The 24,676-nt window shown below is 38.1% G+C and overlaps 1 protein-coding gene across 1 annotated transcript; it reads right to left on the bottom strand.

Annotated features, from left to right (window-relative positions):
- Nucleotides 1-2,249: 2,249 nt before the first annotated feature.
- LOC110778528 (putative disease resistance RPP13-like protein 1) lies at nucleotides 2,250-3,809 on the bottom strand. The gene is made up of 2 exons (XM_056832254.1): nucleotides 2,478-3,809; nucleotides 2,250-2,342 (listed from the first exon to the last, which is right to left on the bottom strand). The coding sequence occupies exons 1-2, from the start codon at nucleotides 3,807-3,809 to the stop codon at nucleotides 2,250-2,252; spliced, it is 1,425 nt and encodes a 474-aa protein (XP_056688232.1).
- Between the last annotated feature and the right edge of the window lie 20,867 nt (nucleotides 3,810-24,676).

Raw genomic sequence — 24,676 nt, 5'->3', positions numbered from 1 at the left:
TTTGTAAAAGGGTATGCTATGATCAGTAAACCATTGACAGACCAGTTGAAAAAGAACAGTTTTCAGTGGTGTGATCAAGCACAGGTGGCTTTTGAAGCTCTCAAAACTGCTTTGGTAACAGCTCCAGTTTTAGCTGTACCTAACTTTGATAAACAATTCATAGTAGAGACTGATGCATCACAGAAGGGGATTGGTGCTGTACTTATGCAAGATGGTCACCCCCTAGCTTACATTAGCAGATCACTAGGGCCAAAATGGCAGAAGTTATCAGTCTATGAAAAAGAGCTCCTGGCAATTGTTTTTGCAGTTCAAAAGTGGGAACAATACCTCATGGGCAGCCATTTTTTGATCAGAACAGATCAGAAGAGCCTTAAATGGTTGCTACAGCAAAAAATCTCTACACCATTCCAACAGTTCTGGCTGTCCAAATTAATGGGTTTTGACTATGAGATACAGTACAAGAGTGGGAAGGAAAACATTGTTGCTGATGCTCTCTCTAGGGTGCAAGGATCTGAAGTGTTACTAATGGCATTATCTATAGTGGATTCTAACTTGTCTACTTTGATATTGGCCAGCTATCAGTTGGATGACACTCTCAAAACAGTTTTTCAATCTCTCACTGATGGACAAGTAGTGGAAGGATTTCAGTTACAGAATGGTCTTCTTAGGAAGAACAACAGAATTCTGGTGGGTCCTGATGTTGTTCTTAGAAATAAAATCATCAGTTGGCAACATGCATCACCTGAAAGTGGCCATGGAGGAAGAGAACTCACTATTCACAGAATCAAAGCCATTTTCAGTTGGAAAGGGTTGACCAAGGATGTGAGACAATTTGTGAGAAATTGTGTGACTTGTCAAGCTTCAAAATATGACACTTCTGCATACCCAGGACTGCTTCAACCATTACCTATTCCTGAAGAAGTTTGGCTTGATGTCTCTATGGATTTCATTACTGGATTGCCAAAATCAGGGGGCAAAGAAGTAATTTTTGTGGTTGTGGATAGATTGAGTAAGTATGCTCATTTCATGGCTCTTACACATCCATACACTGCTGTGACAGTTGCACAGTGCTACTTGGACAATGTGTTCAAGCATCATGGTTGGCCAAGATCAATTGTGAGTGATAGGGATTCTATTTTCCTAAGCAATTTCTGGAAGAGTTTATTCTCTTTACATGGCACTGAATTCTTGTTATCTAGTGCATATCACCCACAAACAGATGGGCAAACTGAGGTAGTCAACAGGTGTGTGGAGAATTATTTGAGATGTATGACTGGTGAACATCCAACTGACTGGCATATGTGGCTTCCTATGGCTGAGTGGTGGTATAATACCCACTTTCACACTTCCAGCCAGATCACCCCTTATGAAGTGGTGTACAACCAGCCCCCACCCCTTCATTTACCCTATTTACCACAGGAGTCTTCTAATGATGAGGTGGATAGGAGCATGCTAAGAAGAGAACTAATGATTGATACTCTCAAGTTCCACTTAACTAAAGCTCAAGAAAGAATGAAGGTGCAGGCTGATAGACATAGAACAGAAAGGGTGTTTGCTATTGGTGATTGGGTATGGCTTAAACTTCAAGCCTATAGGCAACAGTCAGTCCAAAGGAGGTCCAATCAGAAGTTGGCACATCAGTATTATGGTCCCTTTAAAGTTCTTGCTGTCATTGGTAAGGTAGCTTACAAACTCCAGTTACCTCCTGATGCTAAGATCCATGATACTTTCCATGTTTCTCAACTCAAGAAATTCAGGGGTTCTCTCCCTATTGTGGCTCATATTCCTGAATGGTTTCAGGGCATTGATTTGTCTAAAAATCCCTTGAAACCTGTTGCTGTTCTTCAGACAAGGGTAATCAAGTTCCAGAATGCACCTCAAGTTCAATATTTAGTTCATTGGCAAGGTTTTGCAGCTCATGAAGCTACCTGGGAAATTGCTTCTGAATTCGAAGAGAAGTTTCCCTCTTTTGTTCTTCAGACTTGAGGACAAGTCAGTTAAGGGGGAGAGCTATGATATGGGAACAATGTTGGTTAAGCAATTTTAAATAAACAAAGTTAGTTGCTGTTGTTTAACTTTTGGCGGGAAAAGTTGTTAGCCATTTTTGTTTGTTAGTTCCCTTAAAATGAGGAAGTTGGTTAGAGTTTGTTAGCTGATTCATTATGACAGCTATATATTAACAAACTTGTAATTGTATTTGACAATTCAATGAATACAGACAACTTCATCTCTATCTCTCTCTCTCTCTCCTAATGATCTTCTTCTTCGTCTGAATTCTTCTTCTTCCCTGTTTCTTCTTCTGTAATTTCTTCTTCTTCTTCTTCTTCTTCTTCTTCTTCATTCTGAGATCAACTGATCACCATTAAAGGGAATATTGGAGCTCCCTTATCACTAATCCAACTTGGAAAGGTTGAACCTCCATAACAAAGTATCCGAAGGTCTTGCAGGTTTGTGTTTGGCTGTAGATAGTCGATAACCTCATATTTCACTCCAATGCTTTCTTGGTGCTCATCATCATCATCAGTCCATCGAAGCTCTAAATTCTTGAGTCGTTGTTTATTCCTGAGGTTTGCCTCTTTAGCATCGTCTAAGCTAGCAACATTTTCCAGCTTCGAGAGGCATAACTTTCCCCCAAGGTCATTCATGTTCCCGAGTTCTGTAATGCGGCAGCCATTTTCCCTACCAGCAACAAACTCTGACAAAGTGCGAAGGCATGACAGTGCCCCCATCCCAGTTGGCATTGAATTCAAACGACGAAGGGTACCAAGATCAAGATGTCGAAGGCATATTAGCCTCCTGATGGCTTTTGGTAAAGCAATCAGGCGAGGACAATTTCGGAGCTTCAAAGTTTGCAAATTTAGAAGAAACTCAATGGTTTCAGGCAACCGTTTAACAAGTGTTTCAGAAAGGTCAAGATAACGCAGACATTTAGCATTACCTATAGAACTTGGCAGATCTGATACTTTCGTCCTACTCAAATCCAGAGCACGAAGATTCTGTAACGACATGAAGAAATCATAAGGAATCCTTTCAACATTATTAGCCTTGTGATTCCGCAACAACAAAAGCGTCCTGATTTTTGAAAACCTTCCTAGAACATGAAGATCTTTTGGGAGTAGACGCTGCAAAGCTACATGAAAATGCTCTGTTTCTGTAACAGACAAAACACTTGCAGGGTCATCAGAAATCAGTAGTCTGACAGGAGTGATTTTGGAATTCTGAAGGACTTTTTCAGGGATTTGAAAACTGTTTACCTTGTACCATACCTTCCCAGTACTGTAGTATTCTCTCAAAAGGGAAATGCACTTCCCACGGTCACAAAGAGCTTTAAGATAGGAAGATGCAATATCTTCCATTGGTTCTTCCTTGATTAGACCCTCAGCTATCCATAACTGGAACAACGTATCACGATCAATCTCGTAATCCTTAGGGAATAAACTACAGTACACCAAACAGTCTAAGCATTCCTGAGAAACATTAACTGAACACTCTAACATCTTGAGGGAGCTAATACAGTTGTACATATCCTCATACCATTTGCTCTTTTTTGAAACCTTCAACACGAGCTGGTCGCTTTCTCTGTCAGTGTCTTTGGCCGATCGCCCAGTTAGGCGTTGAACAAGTGATCTGAAATTCCATCGATCAGCATAGATGATTTCAGGTTTTGTTGTAGTGACTTTAATTTGTGGCAGGGTACCCTTGGTGCTCTTTTTCTCAGGTAGAGCATGTGTTTTGGACGTGAGCTTCTTCGCGCTACTCAACGGCAGCAATGGCTTCTTGCTAGTGGAGGCAATCTCGGGTGTATCCATGTATTCCATGGCATGGAAGAAATACAGTGAAGATACGAGGAATGAGAGTATCAGACTATGAGAGGGTGAAGTTATACTCTACTTTCTATTTTACACTTGTATTAACTAAAAATGAAAATAAATTCAAGCATCTAATCAAATTGTATATGACAAAGTCAATTTTAGTGTACTCCTGCTTGCTGACGAAAGTTCCACTGTCAATGTCATCCTCCGAGACCTGGACGTTTTATGCAAGTCCTTTTGTGCAGATACCGACACTTCTTACTGGTTGTTTGTGTTGGAAATTCTCATTGGAAAACACAAAGGAAAAAAGAGAGTGAAAAATAGAGAGTCCCACATGGAAAAAAAACTCTTCATATTCTCTTTGTTTATTAATTGGGGAATGGATGTAACTTTGTATTGATAGAACATGTAAGGGCATGTTGCTGCATCATAGGTCGAATGCATTGCTTGCCAGGTTGGGCCCGGCAACGTGGAAACCCCAAATCGTCCCAATTTCTTAAATTCAAACAAAATACTAATGAACCTCAAACACAAACAAACAAATTTAACTTATCTTCTTAATTTTAGTCGGATTAATGTTATCGCGATGACTTCTAACCCAAATTCTTATATGAGATTGTCCTCACCATCAACTGATGGTGAGACCAGTTCACACTTGCGAATTTAGGTATGTTGTACTTTTTTTAGTTTATGTATGTTACTTCTATAGTTTATACATGTTACTTTTTTTATGCGGAGTAGTTTTAGGGGAGATACCTTCTTAGTTTAGGTATGTTACTTCTATAGTTTAGACATGTTACTTTTTTTTTAATAATTTTAGAGGAGGTATTGTTTTTAGTTTAGGTATGTTACTTCTATAGTTTAGACATGTTACTTTTTTTTATACGGAGTAGTTTTAGAGGAGGTACTTTTTTAGCTTAGGTATGTTACTTCTATAGTTTAGACATGTTACATTTTTAATACGGATTAGTTTTAGGGGAGGTACCTTTTTAGTTTATGTATTACTTCTATAGTTTAGACATGTTACTTTTTTTTTATAATTTTAGATAAGGTACTTTTTTAGTTTGGGTATGTTACTTCTATAGTTTAAACATGTTACTTTTTTTTATACGGAATAGTTTTAGGGGAGGTACATTTTTAGTTTGGGTATGTTACTTCTATAGTTTAGACATGTTACTTTTTTTATATATATAATTTTAAAGGAGGTACTTTTTTAGTTTAGGTATGTTACTTCTATAGTTTAGATCTGTTACTTTTTTTATATAGTTTTAGGGGAGGTACGCTATTGGTTTCGCGCTCGTCACACCATCAAGTTGATGGTGTGACTGGTCTCACAGGAGACACGCTGGACTTCTAGGGGTGTTCATCGGTCCAAACCCAGACCTGTCCGAAGATCGAAATTTAATAATTCAAGACCCGAAGACTGGACTGATTAAGCTTGGACCGGACCGGAAAAATCGGTTCAAAACCCGGTTGTAGACCTATTTCTATATTTTTTTTTATTTTTTCTAAAAATTATGGTGAAAAAGAAAAAATATGTATAAAAACCCAATTGTTTAAGGCCTTTTTTGGAAGCTAAAATAAAATATATCACAATTTAGTAATATTTACAATAAATTAAAGGAGATAATTAAATTTTGAAATAGTTTATATTATATTTTATTATGGAAAAATCGATCGTGTCCAAAATCGGGTTTTTGACCGGACCGGACCGGGCCGGACCGAAAACCGGAAATTGATATTTCTCGACCCGAAGACCAGACCGATTTCCTTCGGTTCGGTCTGGCTCGGTCCGGTCCGGTCTGGGTCGGTCCGGTTCGGACTATTTTTTCGGTCCGGACCAATTTTTGCACACCCCTAAGGACTTTGAGGGAATTAGATCCAGAAACTGCATGCGCGTTTACTAAACGACGAAGAGGGGCCGTATGAATGGAGGTGGGAATCTCAGTGTTCCGATGATGAACAAGATTCGATTGAGGTAAATGGAGCCTTTGTTTGATTGTTTTTCTCAACTCGGAAAATTAGGATTTTATAGGTATATAATTTCGTGTATTTCGTGTTTAATATGTTTGATATGAATGCTCTGATTTCTATGTTGTAGTTATGAGGTCGGAATTCCTTCCTTAATATGTTAGTTATGATGTTAGATTTTAAGAAATTTATGAAATTAGGAACGAATTAATGAAAGTTATTGAATAATACCTATGTTTATTGAATAATAAATATGTCTATTGAATATTTATTATGTAATATTTGTTAATTATTACTCTGATGTGTATTTAGTATTAATGAATAATAGTTAGGTATGAGTAGTTAGAATTATAGTTGATGGTAGTTAGGATTATAGTGGATGGTAGTGGAATTATTTCACAAAGTAATTGAACCTGTTATTTCTTTAGATAGATATTATGCAAGTTAATTCAAATCTGGCATATAATGTGAATGAAAATGATAAGGACATCAAATTAAAGCTAAAATGATAATATGCATTGGCAGTAGGTGTTTTTCAATGTGAAAAAGATTGTAAGGATTGAAAATATTTGTATGTGTTGTTAAATTTAGGATGGGGGTGATGCTTTCAAAACTCCCTCTAAGAATTTGGTATTGACTTCCTATAGGGAGGAAGAGGAAGTGCCTGAAGTGAAGGAGGTTATGGTTTTCCCTGATTGGGAGGGGATTGATACTCAACTGAAGACGTATGGGAGGCAAAAGGGATTTTGTTTTGTCTGTCGTTGTGGTTCGTCGAAGAAATGTACTAGCAGTAGCCTGTCACAGGATGGGTCTGAAATTGGAATAGTAGTTAAACAGAAGCGTAATTTTATGTGGACTTGTGAGTGCTATGGTCTTCCTGACAGGAAGCGGAAGGTCAATTGTGATGATGGTTCTGATTTGCTGGTTCTTGTTGGCAGTGGTGTACGCAAGTCTAAGAAATGTGAATGTCCCGTACATGTATTTGCTAGCTAGTGTAAATGAGATAGGGCAGTGGGATATACGTAGATCAGTCATGGGACATGCAAATCACCACCCAACCCCGGGTAAGTCCCGAACAATTGCTTAATTCCGGAAGCAGTTCATTGAAGATATCCTCATGTAGGTCGGGAATTTGAAGTGTGTGGGAAGGCTGGCATGCGGCCAAATCAAGTGTATAATTTTATGTCAACCAAGAGGAATGGTAAAGCGCACATGCCTTTTTCACAGAAAGATCTTCATGATTATGCTGCTAAAATGAGAAAGGAAAAGTCGAAAGGCGGAGATGCTAGGGCGATGTTTTCTTACTTTGAGAAGATGAAAGACGATAATCCTGAATTTTTTCACGTGTTTAGGCAAGGTGAAGATGGGCGCTTGTTAGATGTTCTTTGGGTTGATGCTCGTAGTAGAGCGGCGTATGAGGAGTTTGGTGATGTTGTATGCTTTGACACCACCTACTTGACCAATCAATATAGAATGCCATTTGCGAATTTTGTAGGTCTAAATCATCATTGGCAAAGCATATTACTTGGATGTGCTTTGGTATCTCGTGAGACTGCCGACACCTTTGAGTGGATATTTAGTCATTGGTTGGAGTGTATGGGAGGTAAAGCGCCCATTGGGATATTGACCGATCAGGATGCCGCTATGAGGAAGGCTTTAAGGTCAACCATGAGTCAATCATGTTATAGGTGGTGTCCATGGCACATTATGCAGAAGTTTTGTAAGAAGCTCGGAAAGAATGTAGAGTACCTTGATTTGAAGGAAGATTTGGAGCATGCGATTTATGATAGTCTTGATGCTGATGAATTTGAAATGAATTGGGCAACTGTGATGGAACGGTATACCGTGTCAACGAATGAATCTGATTGGCTTGAAGGTAAGTATGCTTGCAACCTTATTTTTTGATGTAGTTTGTCTAGATACAAAGCTTGTCTGTTGTTCATATGGTGATCTGAACACAGTCTAAGTTTGATTAGATTTTTTTCCCATGGTGATCTTCACACATTCTAAACATATTAGCTCATTGTGATCAGATTGATATGCTCAGATTCTGGACAGATTAGAGGATCAGATTGTTATGCCCCTTGTTATACACAGCCTGTCCTATGTTGAAATGAAATGCACCCTGATCTTGTCATTATGAAATGCACACAACACACACACACATGATGAGGTTGGACTGTCCTGCAGCCTATGTTGAAATGTTATGCACCCTATGTTGAAATGAAATGCACCCTGATCTGATCAATCTGAAATGCACACAGCACACACATGATGATATCTGTCTTGACCTCCTAGACAACCATAGTTATGGTCAGCGAAAAAAAAAGGACAACATTATTAGCGTCCTTTGTGTGTATTGGAAATGATTTATTTGAGTGTATTGTTGGTGATCACCACTTCAAAATTCATAACCTGGTGTGTGTGTGTGTGTGTGTGTGTGTGTGTAGATATGTACGAGGAAAGGCATATGTGGATACCCGCGTATTTGAAGCATTTATTCAGGCTAGAATGAAGACGACACAACGGGTTGAAAGCATAAACAGTTTTTTGATTGTTATGTTGTCAAACATACGCCTTTGTATGAGTTTGTCGAGTCGTAATGCGAAGCAATGGGGGGAAGAGCAAATGTAGAAAGTAAGGCCGATGAAAGCACGACGAGAAATATAAGGCAAATTGTTACTGGATTTCCAGTTGAAGTAGTCTTCCAGAAATGTTATACTGATGCTAAGTTCAACGAGGTTCAAAGAGAATGTTCTAAAATGCTTTATGTGAATTGTCTTAGTAGGAAGATGTTGGATGATGCCGTGGAAGAGTATGAGCTTGCTGATAGGGTGTGGGTAAAACCTAAATACTCTAGGAAGGAGCTCCTAACGCAACGTAAGATAAAGTATGTTGCGACTTATAATTATTTGACCAAAGAAGTAAGTTGTCAGTGCAAGCACTTTGAATGCAATGGAATCATGTGTAGGCACATGATGCTTTTGTATGATTTAAATAATCAAACAGAAGTCCCTGAAAAATATATACTTCAGCGTTGAAGGAAAGATGTTGAACGAAAACATACAAAGGTGAAGGTAATGTACCATGACCCCTTGAAGACAGAGGCTGTTTGCAGGTCAGATCCAATCTTCTTTCAATTCATACTAAAATCTTGTTTGTTGTGATTAGTTAAGGTAGGGTGATTATATATATTTTTTGTTTGATGGCGTTGCTTGTTTGTCGGTACAAAATCTTGTTTTCTATTATTAGTTAAGGTAGGTGATTATTTATTTGTTTTGTTTCTTGGCAATGGTTGTAGGTATGATAAGTTCCAGGTCTTGTTTGATCCCATTTGCAAGAAGGCTTCGAGTTACAAAGAAACAATTGATGTAGTGGTAGAGATATTTCAGTTGTTGGATATTCGGTTGGATGAGAAGATTTCCATGCTTGATAGGCAAAATGATGTTACCCAAAGTGAGGAGGTGATGTTGGGAACCCCGTCTTCTGTATGGCTAGAGAAGAGTATGACTGAGGTAACCCCTTCTTCTGTGGGTGAATTACTCCCGGTACGACGACGTATTGCAGTCTTTGATTCCCCACTTGGAACTGAGCATGAAGGTAGTTGTGTTGGTGGTGATAGTGTTCCCGGACGTGTAGATTTTCCTAGTCTTGATTCTGGAAGTAATGATGGGCATGGTTTTCCGTCTGGTAGTGTAGATGGGGGTAATGTTCCCCTGTTGGATCCCTTTAATCATCCTGCACCTGCTCACGAGACCACTAGCTACAGATTCAGGTCATGTACTGAGTTTCCAAAGAAACCTCCAACGAAAGAACAGATGAACCGGAACGGTGATTCTCACCACATTGGTGACGTAACCCAAACTGAAGGTGAAGATGAAGATGATGATGCCACCCAAATTGAACAGGCTCCGATGTATCCAGCCTTGGATAAGCCGGCTCCGAGGAAGCCAACAGCTCCAAGGAAGCCAACAGCTCCAAGGAAGCCAGCAGCCCCAAGGAAGCCTACAGCTCCAAGGAAGCCGGCAGCTACGAGGAAGGGCAAGAAGGCCACGGAAAAGGGACCCCCCCCCACCTACCCAGCAGGAACAGGGATCCCCCCAGCCACCCCAACAGCAGGTAATGTTCAGTACATATTAATTTACACATGCTTACGTTGGTATGGTACGCTTTGATGTTTAAAATACAATTATCAGGTGTTACAACAATGTCTTGGTGGTATACAAATGTTAGATGGAACCATTCATTATTTTTCTGAGCCCGCAACCCTCTTACCTCCATGATATGTTGGTCATCCACCCCCACAATCTCATCAATCACCCTATGTTCAACCCCAACAATTTGAACCACGATTGTAATCCCCCGTAATTTTATACATTTTGTTTATATATTTTAACGTATATTAATATATTTAAATATAATTTACGGATTTTAGAATTGAATACGTAATTAAAATATAATTATTTTATTTCATTTTGAATACTTTTAATGATTTATGAAATCAAAACGTATTTTTTGAATTTTACGTTAAAACGAATTCAAATTTCGAAATCACGTTCCATTGAAATTAGAAAGCAATCCTAAACATTTTGGATTCAACAATCTAAATCCTACTCCTAGCCCAATTGGGCAAAGCCCAAACCAATAAAACTTAACACAATACTCCCTTCTCTTTTCTACTTCACGTGAAACCAAAAAAAAAGCAAACTTCTCCTCCTTCACTATTCACGTAACAAACCCTCAGCACTTACCCTCCTTGCTGCAACCTCCCTCGCCGCCGGACCACCATCACCCGTCGCCGTCGGTAAGGCTTCTCACCTTTTGCTCCTTCGACCTTCTTCTCCTTCGTTCTTTGCCTTCTAATTTCTTGCGTTCTTTTTCCTTTTGATGGGTTCTGTTCGACTTCGCACAGCAGCCCCTTGCTGTAACCACCGTCCGGCAACCGCTCATCGCGCCGCCGTGAGTCTTCCTCGCCGCCAGCCCAACCTAGACCACCGCGCACGGTAGTCTCTCTTTCCTCCTCCCTTTTTCCTTTTATTTTCGTTATTTTTTTTATTGCTTGTTCTCTCGATTTTCGTGGCTGACCACCACCCATTCGCGAAGCAACCACCGCACGCAACCACCGTGCTCATCCCTCGCCGCGAGCCACCACCTGTCCGCCGGCCAGCCATCCTCTCTCCCTCATTTCTTGGTTATTTCTTAAACCCTAAGTAACTAATTATTTAAATTAATTATAGTTGTTAATTTAAATTATGTTCTTGATATTAAATTTATAATTTTTATGGTTTGAACATGATTTTCAGATTTGGTTTGAGATTATAAACGAATTATTTTCAGTTTGGTTGATTAAAATATAAGTTAGGGTTTAATCATGTTTTATTAATTCGAATTATGTTTTCTTGAATTAAAGTTATGGTTTTTGTGATTTAAATTATAAATTTAAGATTATACGAATTATATAATTAAGTTATTAATTTTCAGATTATCTAATTACATTGAAATATTGGTTTTGATCGTTTAAAGTATGAAATTCAAAGATTTTATGATTGTAAATCATGTTAGGTTGAGTATGGATTATTAAATTTGTTGTTTTGAGATACTAGGAACGTAGATTGACCTTGGTGAAGCTTTTAAATGAATTTATATTGCTGAAAATTTAAAGTACGATGTTTGCAAAAAGTTTTCAACGAATTTCAATCACTAGTTCAATAATTATGATGCTAGGAAATCAAATGTTTAAGTTTTGATATTGGGGAAAGTTGTAAATATGTTTAGGATGCATTTAGAATGCTTTATTATGGTTGTCAATGATTAGAAATTGATTGGGATTACTTGTTGGTTGTTTAAGCGAAGAATTCTCTTTAGGCGACTTTTGAAAGTGTTAAAGTGGCCTATCAGTTTATTTACACAAAGTACGTATATACCTGTGTGCTTGGTGTTAGGTTATGATACATATGAAAAAACATAAATCATGCGGAAAACCTTAATACCAGGAAACATATTATTTACACATAATCATTTAGCATAATTCAGATGCATACACTTTGTAGCGTGCCCTCCCTAGCTGCGCCCGAACCGAACAAGAACAAGTCTGTAGGACTCCAAGCGTCGTCCCTCCGTAGATAGTCCACAGCACGTCCGGATCCGCCTTAATCTTGACCAACCAGAATCGCCCTTAAGGTACTAGGAAATTTCAGCTAATAGGCTACAAGTGTTTGGCTGATTTTGTTCCAAAATCTTACCTTTGAATACTTCAATCCTCGATGTAAATATGTGACCCTAGGCACCTATTTATAGAGTTTATGGAAAGGAATTATAATCCTACTAGGATACGAATTAATTAACTTAGAATCCTAGTAGAACTCTAAATTAATTAATTTATCTTTTAGGATTAGGATTTAATCATATGTAGAATCCCGATAGCTTTAGGATTCACAAAAACTCACGCACGTACGAGCCGCACGCCCATGCGCAAGCCTCGCGGCCCACGCACGGCGTACAGCCCCGCAGCCCATTATGCGCGCGCGCCAAGGCTTGGCTGGGCCTGGTCGAGCTTGGCGTGTGTTTGTTGCGTGTTTGCTTGCTGGGCGATGGCCCGACTTCGTGTCGGGCCTTCGTCTAGCAGGCCTCCTCCGATGCTAATTCGTACGATACGCTTCTGATTAAATTCTCGATTCCGGAATTCATTTCCGATACGAACAATATTTAATATTTTCGATTCCGGAATTAATTTCCGTTTTGAACAAATATTTAATATTTCCGTCTCCGGAGTTATTTTCCGATTTCGATAATATTTCCGATTCTGACAATATTTCCGTTTCCGGCAATATTTCCGATTCCGGCAATATTTCCATTTCCAATAATATATTCCGATACGTACCATGTTTCCGTTTCCGGCAACATCTACGACTTGGATAATATTTATATTTCCGACACGATCCATATTTCCGTTTCCGGCAATATCATCGTTTTCGGAGTATTCACTTGCTTGCCTTTGACGATCTCAGCTCCCACTGAAACCAAGATCCGTCGATTCCGAATATCCATAGATGGAGTATTTAATGCCATTAAACACTTGATCCGTTTACGTACTATTTGTGTGACCCTACGGGTTCAGTCAAGAGTAAGTTGTGGATTAATATCATTAATTCCACTTGAACTGAAGCGGCCTCTAGCTAGGCATTCAGCTCACTTGATCTCACTGAATTATTAACTTGTCAATTAATACTGAACCGCATTTATTAGACTTAACATTATATGCATACTTGGACCAAGGGCTTTATTTCCTCCAGTCTCCCACTTGTCCTTAGGGACAAGTGTGCATTTCCTAATTCCTTTGTCGCTCGATGCTTGCTCTTGAACATAAGGTAAGAGTTGTCATCCTTATTATGTCCAGCGGTGTTTCTCGGTTTCAGAGTTCAACTGATCAAATAAACAGATAATCATAGCCTATGATTCATCTAAGCACGGCCATTCCCCTAGAGGATGACATTCCCCTAGAGGATGAGTCGGACAGAGGTGTCCCAATCTTTTAAGCATCTAATCCCGATTTATGGGAGGACAATCCCAATCTTGCAATCTTGAGATTAGACTTCGTTTGATAGGTGATTACCTGAGCGTTGCCTTTATAGCCTCCTTTTATGGTGCGACGGTTGGTCAACGTCAAAGTAAGCAGTTCTCAAACAAGTAATCTCAAATCACTCAGGTATTGAGGATTTAGTGTCTAATAATTTTAATGAAATTTACTTATGACAGATTTGCATCTCTTACAGTAAAGTTTCATAGGTCTGTCCGATACTAGTCTTCCCAAAGTAAGTATCTATGCAAATGATTACGACATTGCCATGTCCACATAGTTCAAGAAACAAAACTACTAGTCATCTTGCATTCTAGTCGTCTAACGTTTTCTATGCGTCCATCTTTATAGAAAACTCCGACTAGGGACCATTTTCATCTTTTGACATTCAAGTTCACTTGATAGACATTTCTTAGTCACATGACTGGTCCTGACAGTCTATCTTGAATATATCGTCAAATTGAAGGGACTCATCATTTAATACTAAACCAAGATTAAATGGAATATGAAAATACATTTCATATATGATAAATGTTCAATCCCAATGTTTTACAACCATGGGCCTCTAACCCATCTTCTAAAACAGTTCATGGAATTCAAAGCTATGCTTGATTTCCAGTGCTACAATGTGAGTGATGTTTCTCACTTGTTGCATAGGTTTAGTTATCATGCTTTGCCAATCTTAATATCCTTTTCATCGAATGTTCTTCGAGATATGATGATAAGATCTTTTGAGTTTGTTTATTATGTGATCTAGTCTTTCTTACTTCGATAGTGGTTCTACGCATTTTGCAATGAAGAACCATCAAGTCAGCAGACATGTGATCTCCCCAAGTTCAGTGAAGAACTCTTTAACATAAACAACCCTGTTTTATTGCTTCTTAGGCAATAATTACTTTTACTTCAACTTGATAGGTTGCTAGTGATGCTTTGTTTGGATTCACTTATCCAAGCAGTTCACAGATTTGCGGAAGACTTTCCAGCTATATCTTAGAACATAGAAATTAATATTTAATTTCCCACGCAACAACTCATGGTCTCCAATCCATGTTGCCATTTCAAAACACGATGCTCTTTAGTTCGTCCTTGTCAATGGTTAACTCCAAAGGAATCTTGCTTGATCCTTTGTCAGTGTTTATGCGTGTAGCATCAATATTTAGCATATCTTTATTTCCTTGAATCAAGAACTTTTCTTTTGTACCTTTTCAAGTACCATAAGTTTTTCTTGATCTCAATCTAGTTGATATTTACTTAGATCAATTAGAGTTTGGTATATGTTCGTCATGCCTAATGTCATACGATACGTTTTTTTTTTGGCGATCCTCATATTATATCATACATGATAAATTCTCTTGCAGAATAATTCCCAATTGAATTCTATTCATGTAACTTTAGCTATCCAATTTCAGTAGACCCTGGATCCAGCTAAATTCTTTGACATATAATATAGGTTAAGAATCTCATTAGATTCTTTGATGTTTAACTTAGTAAATGCTTATACATAGTTCAAACATCCTTTACTTAGATTTATTCACATGGGTCGAATATCTTCAATGGAGTCTTTCGTGTTTGATTTAGTAAATGCCATTACTTAATCCAAAACAATAATATAAGATCTTTGTAAAATAGATCTTAAAACCCAGTATGTACTAAGTTTCGCCTTGGTCCATCATTGATGAATAATTTTCAAATCTAAGTTATTAGCATTTGAATGTTATTTTCACAATAGAGAGATATGTGTATGACACACATAGGACCAATTAAGTTTTATGTACTCCCACTAAACTTCTTATATATCTATAAGAATCTTGTATATTTTATGAAACTAAAATACCTATTAGCTTCACTAGAATACAATTTCAATTCCCAATTGCTTGCTTAAATTTGTACTTAGATTTCATAAGCTAGCTTTCCTTTTCAAGTATTTATTTGGATCCACAAATCCTATGACATGCCATGTACATAGTTTCTTCCAACATTTGACTGAGGAAGATGTTTTGTCATCTAATTGCCATATGTACCAATATGCAATCATTGCTTGAATTATAGACTTGAGCATTACGATTATGCATGAGGTTTCAACACAATCCATGCCATGAATTTTCTTGTAACCTTTAGCAACTAATCTAGCTTGTGAACACAATTCCATGTTTGATGGTTTTTATCCTTAAAACCAATTTGCAACCAATAGGTGTGAAACTATTCTTGCAAATCAACAAATTTTCAATTTTGTCATCAAAACATTTAGTATGTTTTATGGCCTCTAACCGTTTAAAGCATTTGAGTCTATATATGGCCTCTAACCATTTTAGGGAATCTGGGTTTCGTCATAGCTTTCTTACAGGTCACAAACTCATTAATCTACATGATAATAGTTTGACTACAAGTTGTAGGTTTCTTTACTATCTAATAGAAGAATCGCATAGCTTCAGTGACCTGAACTCCATGTTTCTTCATTATCTAATAGAAGAATCTCATAGTTTCAGTGACTTGAATTCTATACCTACTTGGGTATAGAACATCAAACAATAGAATATCAACAGCCACTTGAAAGTCCTTTGAATATTCTGATTTCCTTGAAGCACTTGTAAAGTCTTCTGAGAGATGTCTATTCTTAAAAGCCACTTCTAAAGTCCTTAAAGAATATGTGTTCGGATTTTCTAAAGAACTTCGAAAAGCCTCCGGAATGTCCGTTTATGTTTGTTGTTCGCCTCGAAGACTTTCGAGGTCTATTTTCTCCCACTTGTCATTTTGGAAACGAATCTCCAAAAGGACATCATTTCGAGAAAACAAACATTATGTTCTCAAAAATTTGTGGCAGAAACAATACCCTTGTGTCTCATTTGAATAAATCACAATGAAACATATATCTATACTTGGGCCTTAGTTTGTTGAATAACAAACACTAAGCTCCCACTGAGTTTAGAAACTCTTTAGATATATAATTATGAAAAGATATTCTGAAATTACTTTTCAATAGCTTTGACGAATTTGGTTTAGTTTGGTGGTAGTTGAGCATTTTGTTATAGGAAAAGTCTTTATGATTCATCATTGATCGAATCAAGTACTAATTGACTTCGATCATTCCACTTAGATATGCCATATCTCATGGAGCTAGATTGTGAAATTACAACACACAATTATTGATGATCATTTTTGGTCTCAAGCAATCATTAACATGATCTATCCTAGATCTTTATGATTTCTTACCAAGTGGGATTTATACTTCTGAATCTTTGAACTAGCCAAACAGATTCAAACTTATATCACATTGAGTGAATAAACCTATATTCACTCAAATATGTGTGAAATAATAAAGTCATAAAATCTTTCTTTAGCTTTGAACTTTATCGTCTAGGCGTTCTAACAATAGTTCATATCTTTTGTTACTTTCAACAAGTAAGACTAGCTTGTCTTGAATTGATCTAGAAATCAATCAACTTTCAAAAGTCCATCAAAATAGAGCTTATGAATGTTAACTTGTTGATATGTTCTAAGCAACAATGCCAAAGATTAGTGGAACTCAAATCAAGGGTTTGATTTGAACCTAGTAAAGTTTTTATTGTTAAAGAGTTGTTTGTTTTAATCAAGCATATTGACTCATCTCGTAAATGACCATTTCATTCAAATAAACAAACAAACATTGTTTTTGTTCTTCTGAATGTGAGTCTTTCTGTGTTTGAAAACAGAAATTTAGGTATGCTGATTGTGGAACAAAATAGCCATTAAGTTCCAGCCTTTGAAAGTACTTAAAACAAACTAGATGACCCTACAACTAATGTAGCATTGCCATGCTTTATTTCCCACTTGTAGGTCAATAGTGTAGCCTAGCTTCCATTGTTTGAGTTATTACCGAAGTAAAAACCTCAAGCGGTATATGATACCAAGGAAGTTTGATTGCTAGGTCACTGCTCTTTAAACATAAACTTATAGGTAGAAACGGAATCGTAAATTCCTTTCATTTGTTCCTTGTTTTCCTATTTCTTGTACCCTTTCTTATAGTCTTAAGAATTGAATTCTTTAGTGTTGACTTTTATACATTGTCTAGACATGTCCCCATGTCACTCCAACAAAGTTCTTACTATTTAATTTATGTTGAATATTTTGCTTCAACTAGATGATCTTACCAGAAGCTTCTAAAGTTCTCTAAGCATCGATCTATTCGAATGTCTAGGGACTAGACTCATTCGAGAATTAAATGGACAAAGATATTAGGTTGTTATGAAGGAAATAATGCCCTTGGTCCAAGTATGCATTCTATGTTAAGTCTAATAAATGCGGTTCAGTATTAATTAACAAGTTAATAATTCAGTGAGATCAAGTGAGCTGAATGCCTAGCTAGAGGCCGCTTCAGTTCAAGTGGAATTAATGATATTAATCCACAGCTTACTCTTGACTGAACCCGTAGGGTCACACAAATAGTACGTAAACGGATCAAGTATTTAATGGCATTAAATACTCCATCTATGAATATTCGGAACCGACGGATCTTGGTTTCAGTGGGAGCTAAGATCGTCACAGGCAAGAAATGAATACTCCGGAAACGATGATATTGCCGGAAACGGAAATATGGATCGTATCGGAAATATGAATATTATCCAAGTCGTAGATGTTACCGGAAACGGAAACATGGTACGTATCGGAAAATATTATTGGAAATGGAAATATTACCAGAATCGGAAATATTGCCGGAAACGGAAATATTGTCAGAATCGGAAATATTGCCGGAATCGGAAAATAATTCCGGAAACGGAAATATTAAATATTTGTTCGAAACGGAAATTAATTCCGGAATCGGAAATATTAAATATTGTTCGTATCGGAAATAGATTCCGGAACTGGATATTTAATCGGAAGCGTATCGTACGAATTAGCATCGGACGAGGCCTGCCGGACGAAGGCCCAGCACGAAGCCAGGCCATCGCCCAGCAAGCACGCACGCCACAAGCCCAGCGCGCGCCAAGGCCACGGATGCGTGGGCCTTGCTGCGTGGGCTGCAGCTCGCACGCATGGGCAGTCCTTGTGGCTGCCGTGTGTGTGTGAGATTGTGCTCATGCGTGATTCCTGAATCTGCAAGAGTCAGTGTATGATTAAATGTCTATTCCTAATTGGATAAATTAATTAAATAGAATTCATGTAGGATTCTAATTTCAATTAATTCGTATCCTACTAGGATTACGATTCCTTTTCCATAACTCTATAAATAAAGGCCTAGGGGTCATAATTTAGACACAAGTTTCAAAGTATTCAAAAGTGAGTTTTTGAGAGAAAAATTAAAACACATCTTGCTCATAAAAGTGCCGAATTTTCTAGTACCTTAAGGGCGATTCTAGTTGGTCAATCTTAAGGCGGATCCGGACGTGCTGTGGACTATCTACGGAGGGACGACACTTGGAGTCCTAAAAGACTTGTTCTTGTTCGGTTCGGGCGCAGCTAGGGAAGGCACGCAACAAAGAGTATGCATCTAATTATGCTATATGATTATGTGTAAATAATATGTTTCCTGGGTTAATGGTTGTTTCCGCATGATTTATGTAAATGTCATATGTATCATAACCTAACAGTGGTATCACGAGCCCCTTATTATTTTCATAATCTAAATTGCATGAACATGGTTAAATATTACAAATTTGCAAGAATTAAAAGGGGTGATTAATTTTCGTAATTGTTAATTAATTGCAAATTGCGTTTATTTAATTATATGTACGCAGTTTTTCGGCAGTTTCTTCGTTACTCATCCGAATTGAGTGATTTTTGTGTCAATTCCGCATGTAAAAGGCATTCTAAAATTTTGACAAAAATAGTATTTTTCTGCCGAACCCAGAATTCTCAAATTCGAAGCCTAGCTATGACTTTTCGAAGGTTTTAGTTTTTCGAATACAAAATTTCGTAAATTTAAGATGTTAAATTAAATATTTGCGATTCCTGTTGATAAATCTTGAATTTTTGATTGACCTACTGCATATGTTTAACAAGTTTGAATGCCTAGTCTTGTTAATTATGCAATCTAATTTGTAATTATGATTAATTTGTTGAAAATTAGAATAATTTAAGATTAATTTGATTTTCATAATTAATTGTAATTTAATTAGAAACCTATGATTAAAAACCACCATAAAAATTGTAAATTTACGATAAATTTTAAATTTTTATGACCTAGACTTGAATCCATATCAATCGGATATCAATTGGATAATAAATTTCCGATTTTTCGCCCTAAAATTATGAAATTAATAATATTTATTAATTTGTCATTAATTTTAAATATAAATTTTAAATTTTTATGCGATTCGTTCAAATAACTTGCACGCACGAAGCAATGGACGCTTCGTGTTACCCTTAAGGGGTGTTGTATAATGCGGGCATGCGACGACGAGCAAGGGAGCTCGTCGCCCGTGCGGCACGAATGCAATGAGCAAGGGCGTAGTGCACGAGTGCAAGGCAGCAGCCCTGCCTTGTGTCGTGTGCCACGAGCAATGAACGAATGGGCATGGGCGAAGGGCGAGCCAAGGCAGTCGCGTGTGGGCAGCAAGCGAGCTGCGCCACAACGCGCGCTGCCTCGCACAATAGCGCGCAGCCTCGTGTGCAGCGAGCGCAAGCTCGTGTGCCACGAGCGCTGCGCCCAGCATCGCTCGCGCGCACAGCGCGCGATGTCGCGCGCCCAGCGAGCGATGTCGCGCACCAGCGAGCGATGGCTCGCGCGCGCAGCGAGCGATCTCGCGCGCCAGCGAGCGATGTCGCGCCCCAGCGAGCGATGGCTCGCGCGCGCAGCGAGCGAGCTCGCGCGCCCAGCGAGCGATCTCGCGCGCCAGCGAGCGATGTCGCGCGCGCGCGCTACGAGCGATAGCTCGCGTGCGATGGGCGCTGTGCGGAGGCTTGCGTTGGGACAGCAGCAGCTATGCTACGAGCGCATGGGCTGCGCGCACATGGCCAGCAATGGCTGTGTGCGTACGGCCCATGGGCGTGCAACGCATAGGGTGTTTGCGTTACGATTAGATCGTTTTGAATGTTTAATTTGAAGATTTCAGTTCATGTAATTTTAATTAATTTTAAAATTAATAATTTGAATTAATTTCTTGGATTTTAATTTTGAATATTATAATTATAATAAATGGAATTTATTCTAATTATTTTACTAAAATTAAAATCATGAATTAATGCGACTGAAATTAAATTAAATTTTGGATTCAATTATAAATTAATATGAGCTTTAAATTTTAATTAAATTTGTATGTTTCCGGTTAGACTAGAAATACAATTTTATGTTTAAAATTAGTAAAGCATATGAATTTATTGGTTTGAGTGGGAGCGCTTTTTAGTCATAAACTCTTGATTAGGTCTACAAATCCTTAAGGTTAAAACAACTCGATTAGAATTAATAAGGACTGAATAATTGGTAGATTATTGGTGCCCTTGATTAATTGCTGCAAATGTTTACGTGATGCATAATGTGTTTTACTAACCAGCTATGTGGGCCATTCATGATAATGAATGGGTGAATGGTATATATTGTATATGTACTGTTTTGCAGGTTATGAAGTGACTAGTATGGCCCAAATAGGATAGAAAATATGGTCTGCGTACCATTAATTTGAATGTAATTGGTCTAAAGCACCAAAGTTATTTTTTTAATTCAAATATGGTCTGCGTACCATCAAATAGTTGTAATTAGTTATAGCTTATCCTATTTGAAGAAAATGGTGCCTCCCACGGAGATTTTCAAGACGGACTTTGAAGTCAAAGCTTCAAGATGAAGTCGGGCCATACTAGATCACAAATATCTTATGCATGTTTTAAGTTATTTATTGCTTTAAATATGTCTTAAAATGCATGAGATCAAAAGCTTGATTATGTTGCATGATTAAGGATTTTAGTTCACTTAAAATCTAACCAACATAGTAAGAGCCTTAAGTTCCAAACTTAAAAAATTGAGTTAAAAGGTGCCATGCCAAAATATACACTTGCTTGGATATCCTTTACATCAATCTAGTAATAGTTTTTCGCTCAGCGAGGTGTTACTTATTGGTCCTAAAGGGGCAAGGTACACAAATAATTGTGAGTACATGTTAGTTTTGGTGAAACTCAACGATATAAGTAAGGAGTCCTTTTATGTCGTGGCAAATTCGATAGGTTTACCTAATAAGTTCTTAGACGTGCCTATCAACCAAGAATAGTTTCTAGACTATTAGCAAAAGGCTTTTGCTTACCTAAGATGTTCTAGGATTAAGTCGACAAACTGTGCTTAGTTCTTCAATGATTTTAGGATCTTGGAATCATTTTATTCACACCTGCCGGAACACATAACTTGAATAAAATGCTTAATAAACATTGAATTATGCATGTATGCTAGAATTTAAGTTTATTAAGAGAAACTGTGAATGGTTATTTATTTGTTTATTCTTTTCAATTGTAGTTTTAATATGGCAAACAACAATCAAAACATCATCATGGGTTCTGAGCTTATGGTCAAGCTGAACCTGACAAATTTTCTTGAATGGGAAGCTAAGCTAGTTGAAATAGTCAAACTCAATGGACTTGAGTATGTACTATCACATCCCATGCCAAGCTACTATGCCAGAGACATGACCCCTGAGAGATTTTACGCCTGGGATGCGGATCTCAAAAAGGTTATGAGTCTCATGCTGAACAATATCCTTGATGATTGGGCTAGAAGGTTTGTAGCTTATGAACCTTTTACGCTCATCAAGAATCTGAGGGATATCTGTCGTGGAAGTACGGAGGACAGAGACCTGAACGTCCATGAGTTGATTGAATCAATGTCTGGGCTAAAGGTTAGTTCTCCCAACAGGTGTTATAGGATGGAGGTCCAAGAAACACATGTTCAGCTCCTTCGCACTAAACAGAGGGTAGGCGTCCCACTGAGGTTCCATGTGGATCTTATGTGTTCATATTTTGATCGCCTAAGTCTACTAGGAACACCAATAAGCGAAAGGATGGCAGTCTCTGTCTTGCTCAATTCACTACACAGTGGGTTTGGTCGCTTCAAGCAATAATACCTAAGTGAACCAAGAGAAGAAACAGTTGCAGAATTTATTCACCTTGTCAGAAAGGCTGAAATAGTACTGGACTGTGAAGCCAAAGATTTACTCAAGGCTAGAAAGAGACCATTCAAGAAAGGTGGAAAGTCCAAGGGCAATGCTAAATCAAAGCAGGACAAGTCCACATCAAGCTGTCTTTATTGTGATGGAATAGGCCATTACAAAAGAGAATGTCCAAAGCTAAAGGAAGATCAGAAGAACGGAACAGTCGTTCCATCTTCAGGTATTTTCGTTATAGACTGTATACTTGCTAATTCAACTTCTTGGGTATTAGATACTGGTTGTGGCTCACACTTATGTTCCAATCCACAGGGACTAAGAAGAAGTAGAAAGTTAAGCAAGGGAGAAGTCGACCTACGAGTGGGAAATGGAGCACGGATTGCTGCATTAGCTGTAGGAACTTACTATTTGTCGTTGCCCTCCGGGCTAGTTTTGGAGCTGGAAGAATGTTTCCATGTTCCAAGTCTTACTAAAAACATCATTTCAGTTTCTTGCTTAGATGCTAAGGGATTTTCCTTTATAATAAAAGACAATAGTTGTTCGTTTTATTTTGAAGAGATGTTTTATGGATCTGCTAGATTAGTCAATGGACTTTATTTATTAGATCACGACAAACAAGTATATAACATAAATACCAAAAAGGCCAAAAAGGATGATTCAGATCTCACCTATCTGTGGCATTGTCGATTAGGCCATATAAACTTGAAACGCTTAGAAAGACTTCAAAGGGAAGGAATTCTAGAACCATTTGACTTAGAGGATTATGGTAAATGCGAATCATGTTTACTTGGCAAAATGACAAAGCAACCTTTCTCTAAAGTTGGAGAAAGAGCAAATGAACTATTGGGTTTAATCCATACAGATGTATGTGGACCAATGAGTACAAATGCTAGAGGTGGTTTCAGCTACTTTATCACTTTCACTGATGACTTCAGTAGGTATGGTTATGTCTACCTAATGAAGCATAAGTCTGAATCCTTTGACAAATTCAAGGAGTTTCAGAGTGAAGTAGAGAATCAATTAGGCAAGAAGATCAAGGCACTGCGGTCTGATAGAGGCGGTGAATATCTGAGCTATGAATTTGATGACCATCTGAAAGAATGTGGAATTCTATCAGAATTGACTCCTCCTGGAACACCACAATGGAACGGTGTGTCGGAACGGAGGAACAGAACCTTGCTAGACATGGTCAGGTCAATGATGGGTCAGGCCGAACTTCCATTAGAATTTTGGGGACATGCACTAAATACAGCTGCACTCACTATAAATAGAGCTCCGTCTAAAGCTGTCGAAAAGACTCCATACGAATTATGGTTTGGAAAGCCTCCAAATGTGTCTTTTCTTAAGATTTGGGGATGTGAAGTATACGTCAAACGATTAATTTCAGACAAACTTCATCCAAAATCTGACAAATGTATCCTTGTGGGCTATCCAAAGGAAACAAAGGGGTATTACTTCTACAATACATCTGAGAACAAAGTGTTTGTTGCTCGAGATGGTGTCTTTTTGGAGAAGGATCACATTTCCAAAATGACAAGTGGGAGAAAAGTAGACCTCGAAGAAATTCGAGTCGAACAACAAACTCTAGAGAATGCTCAAGATGACATTCAGGATGAAACTCAGAGATCTTTAGAAGAATCTGGTGAGAATCATGGTCAATCTAGAAATGTTACCCCGCGTAGATCGCAAAGATATAGATCTCAACCGGAAAGGTACTTAGGTATTTTGACGAACGAGAGCTATGACGTTCTATTACTTGAAAGTGATGAACCTGCGACTTACAAGCAAGCTATGACGAGCCCTAGCTCCAAGCAATGGCAAGAAGCCATGCAATCTGAATTAGACTCCATGTCTGAAAACCAAGTATGGGATTTGGTCGATTTGCCAGATGGCTACCAAGCCATTGGAAGCAAATGGGTTTTCAAACTGAAAAAGGACAAGGATGGGAAACTTGAAGTTTTCAAAGCTAGATTGGTTGCAAAAGGTTACAGGCAAGTCCACGGTGTGGATTACGATGAAACCTTTTCACCAGTTGCAATGCTAAAGTCTATTCGAATAATGTTAGCAATCGCTGCATATTACGATTACGAAATATGGCAGATGGATGTCAAAACTGCTTTCTTAAACGGCGTTTTAACAGAAACTGTGTTTATGACACAGCCTGAAGGTTTTGAGGATCCAAAGAATGCTAAAAAGGTATGCAAGCTAAAGAAGTCAATCTACGGATTGAAGCAGGCATCCAGGAGCTGGAATATACG

The sequence above is a fragment of the Spinacia oleracea genome, chromosome 1 (assembly GCF_020520425.1).
Source record: "Spinacia oleracea cultivar Varoflay chromosome 1, BTI_SOV_V1, whole genome shotgun sequence".
In the NCBI taxonomy this organism is placed as follows: Eukaryota; Viridiplantae; Streptophyta; class Magnoliopsida; order Caryophyllales; family Amaranthaceae; genus Spinacia; species Spinacia oleracea.
The sequence above is the reverse complement of the archived record's forward strand: the minus strand, read 5'-3'. Positions and strand labels throughout refer to the sequence as shown.

Coding starts and splice junctions, on each gene's coding strand:
- LOC110778528 (XM_056832254.1), bottom strand. CDS start 3,809: ATGGATACACCCGAGATTGCCTCCACTAGCAAGAAGCCATTGCTGCCG. Junction 2,343..2,477: donor GCATTGGAGTGAAATATGAG/GTTATCGACTAT, acceptor AGTTGATCTCAG/AATGAAGAAGAAGAAGAAGA.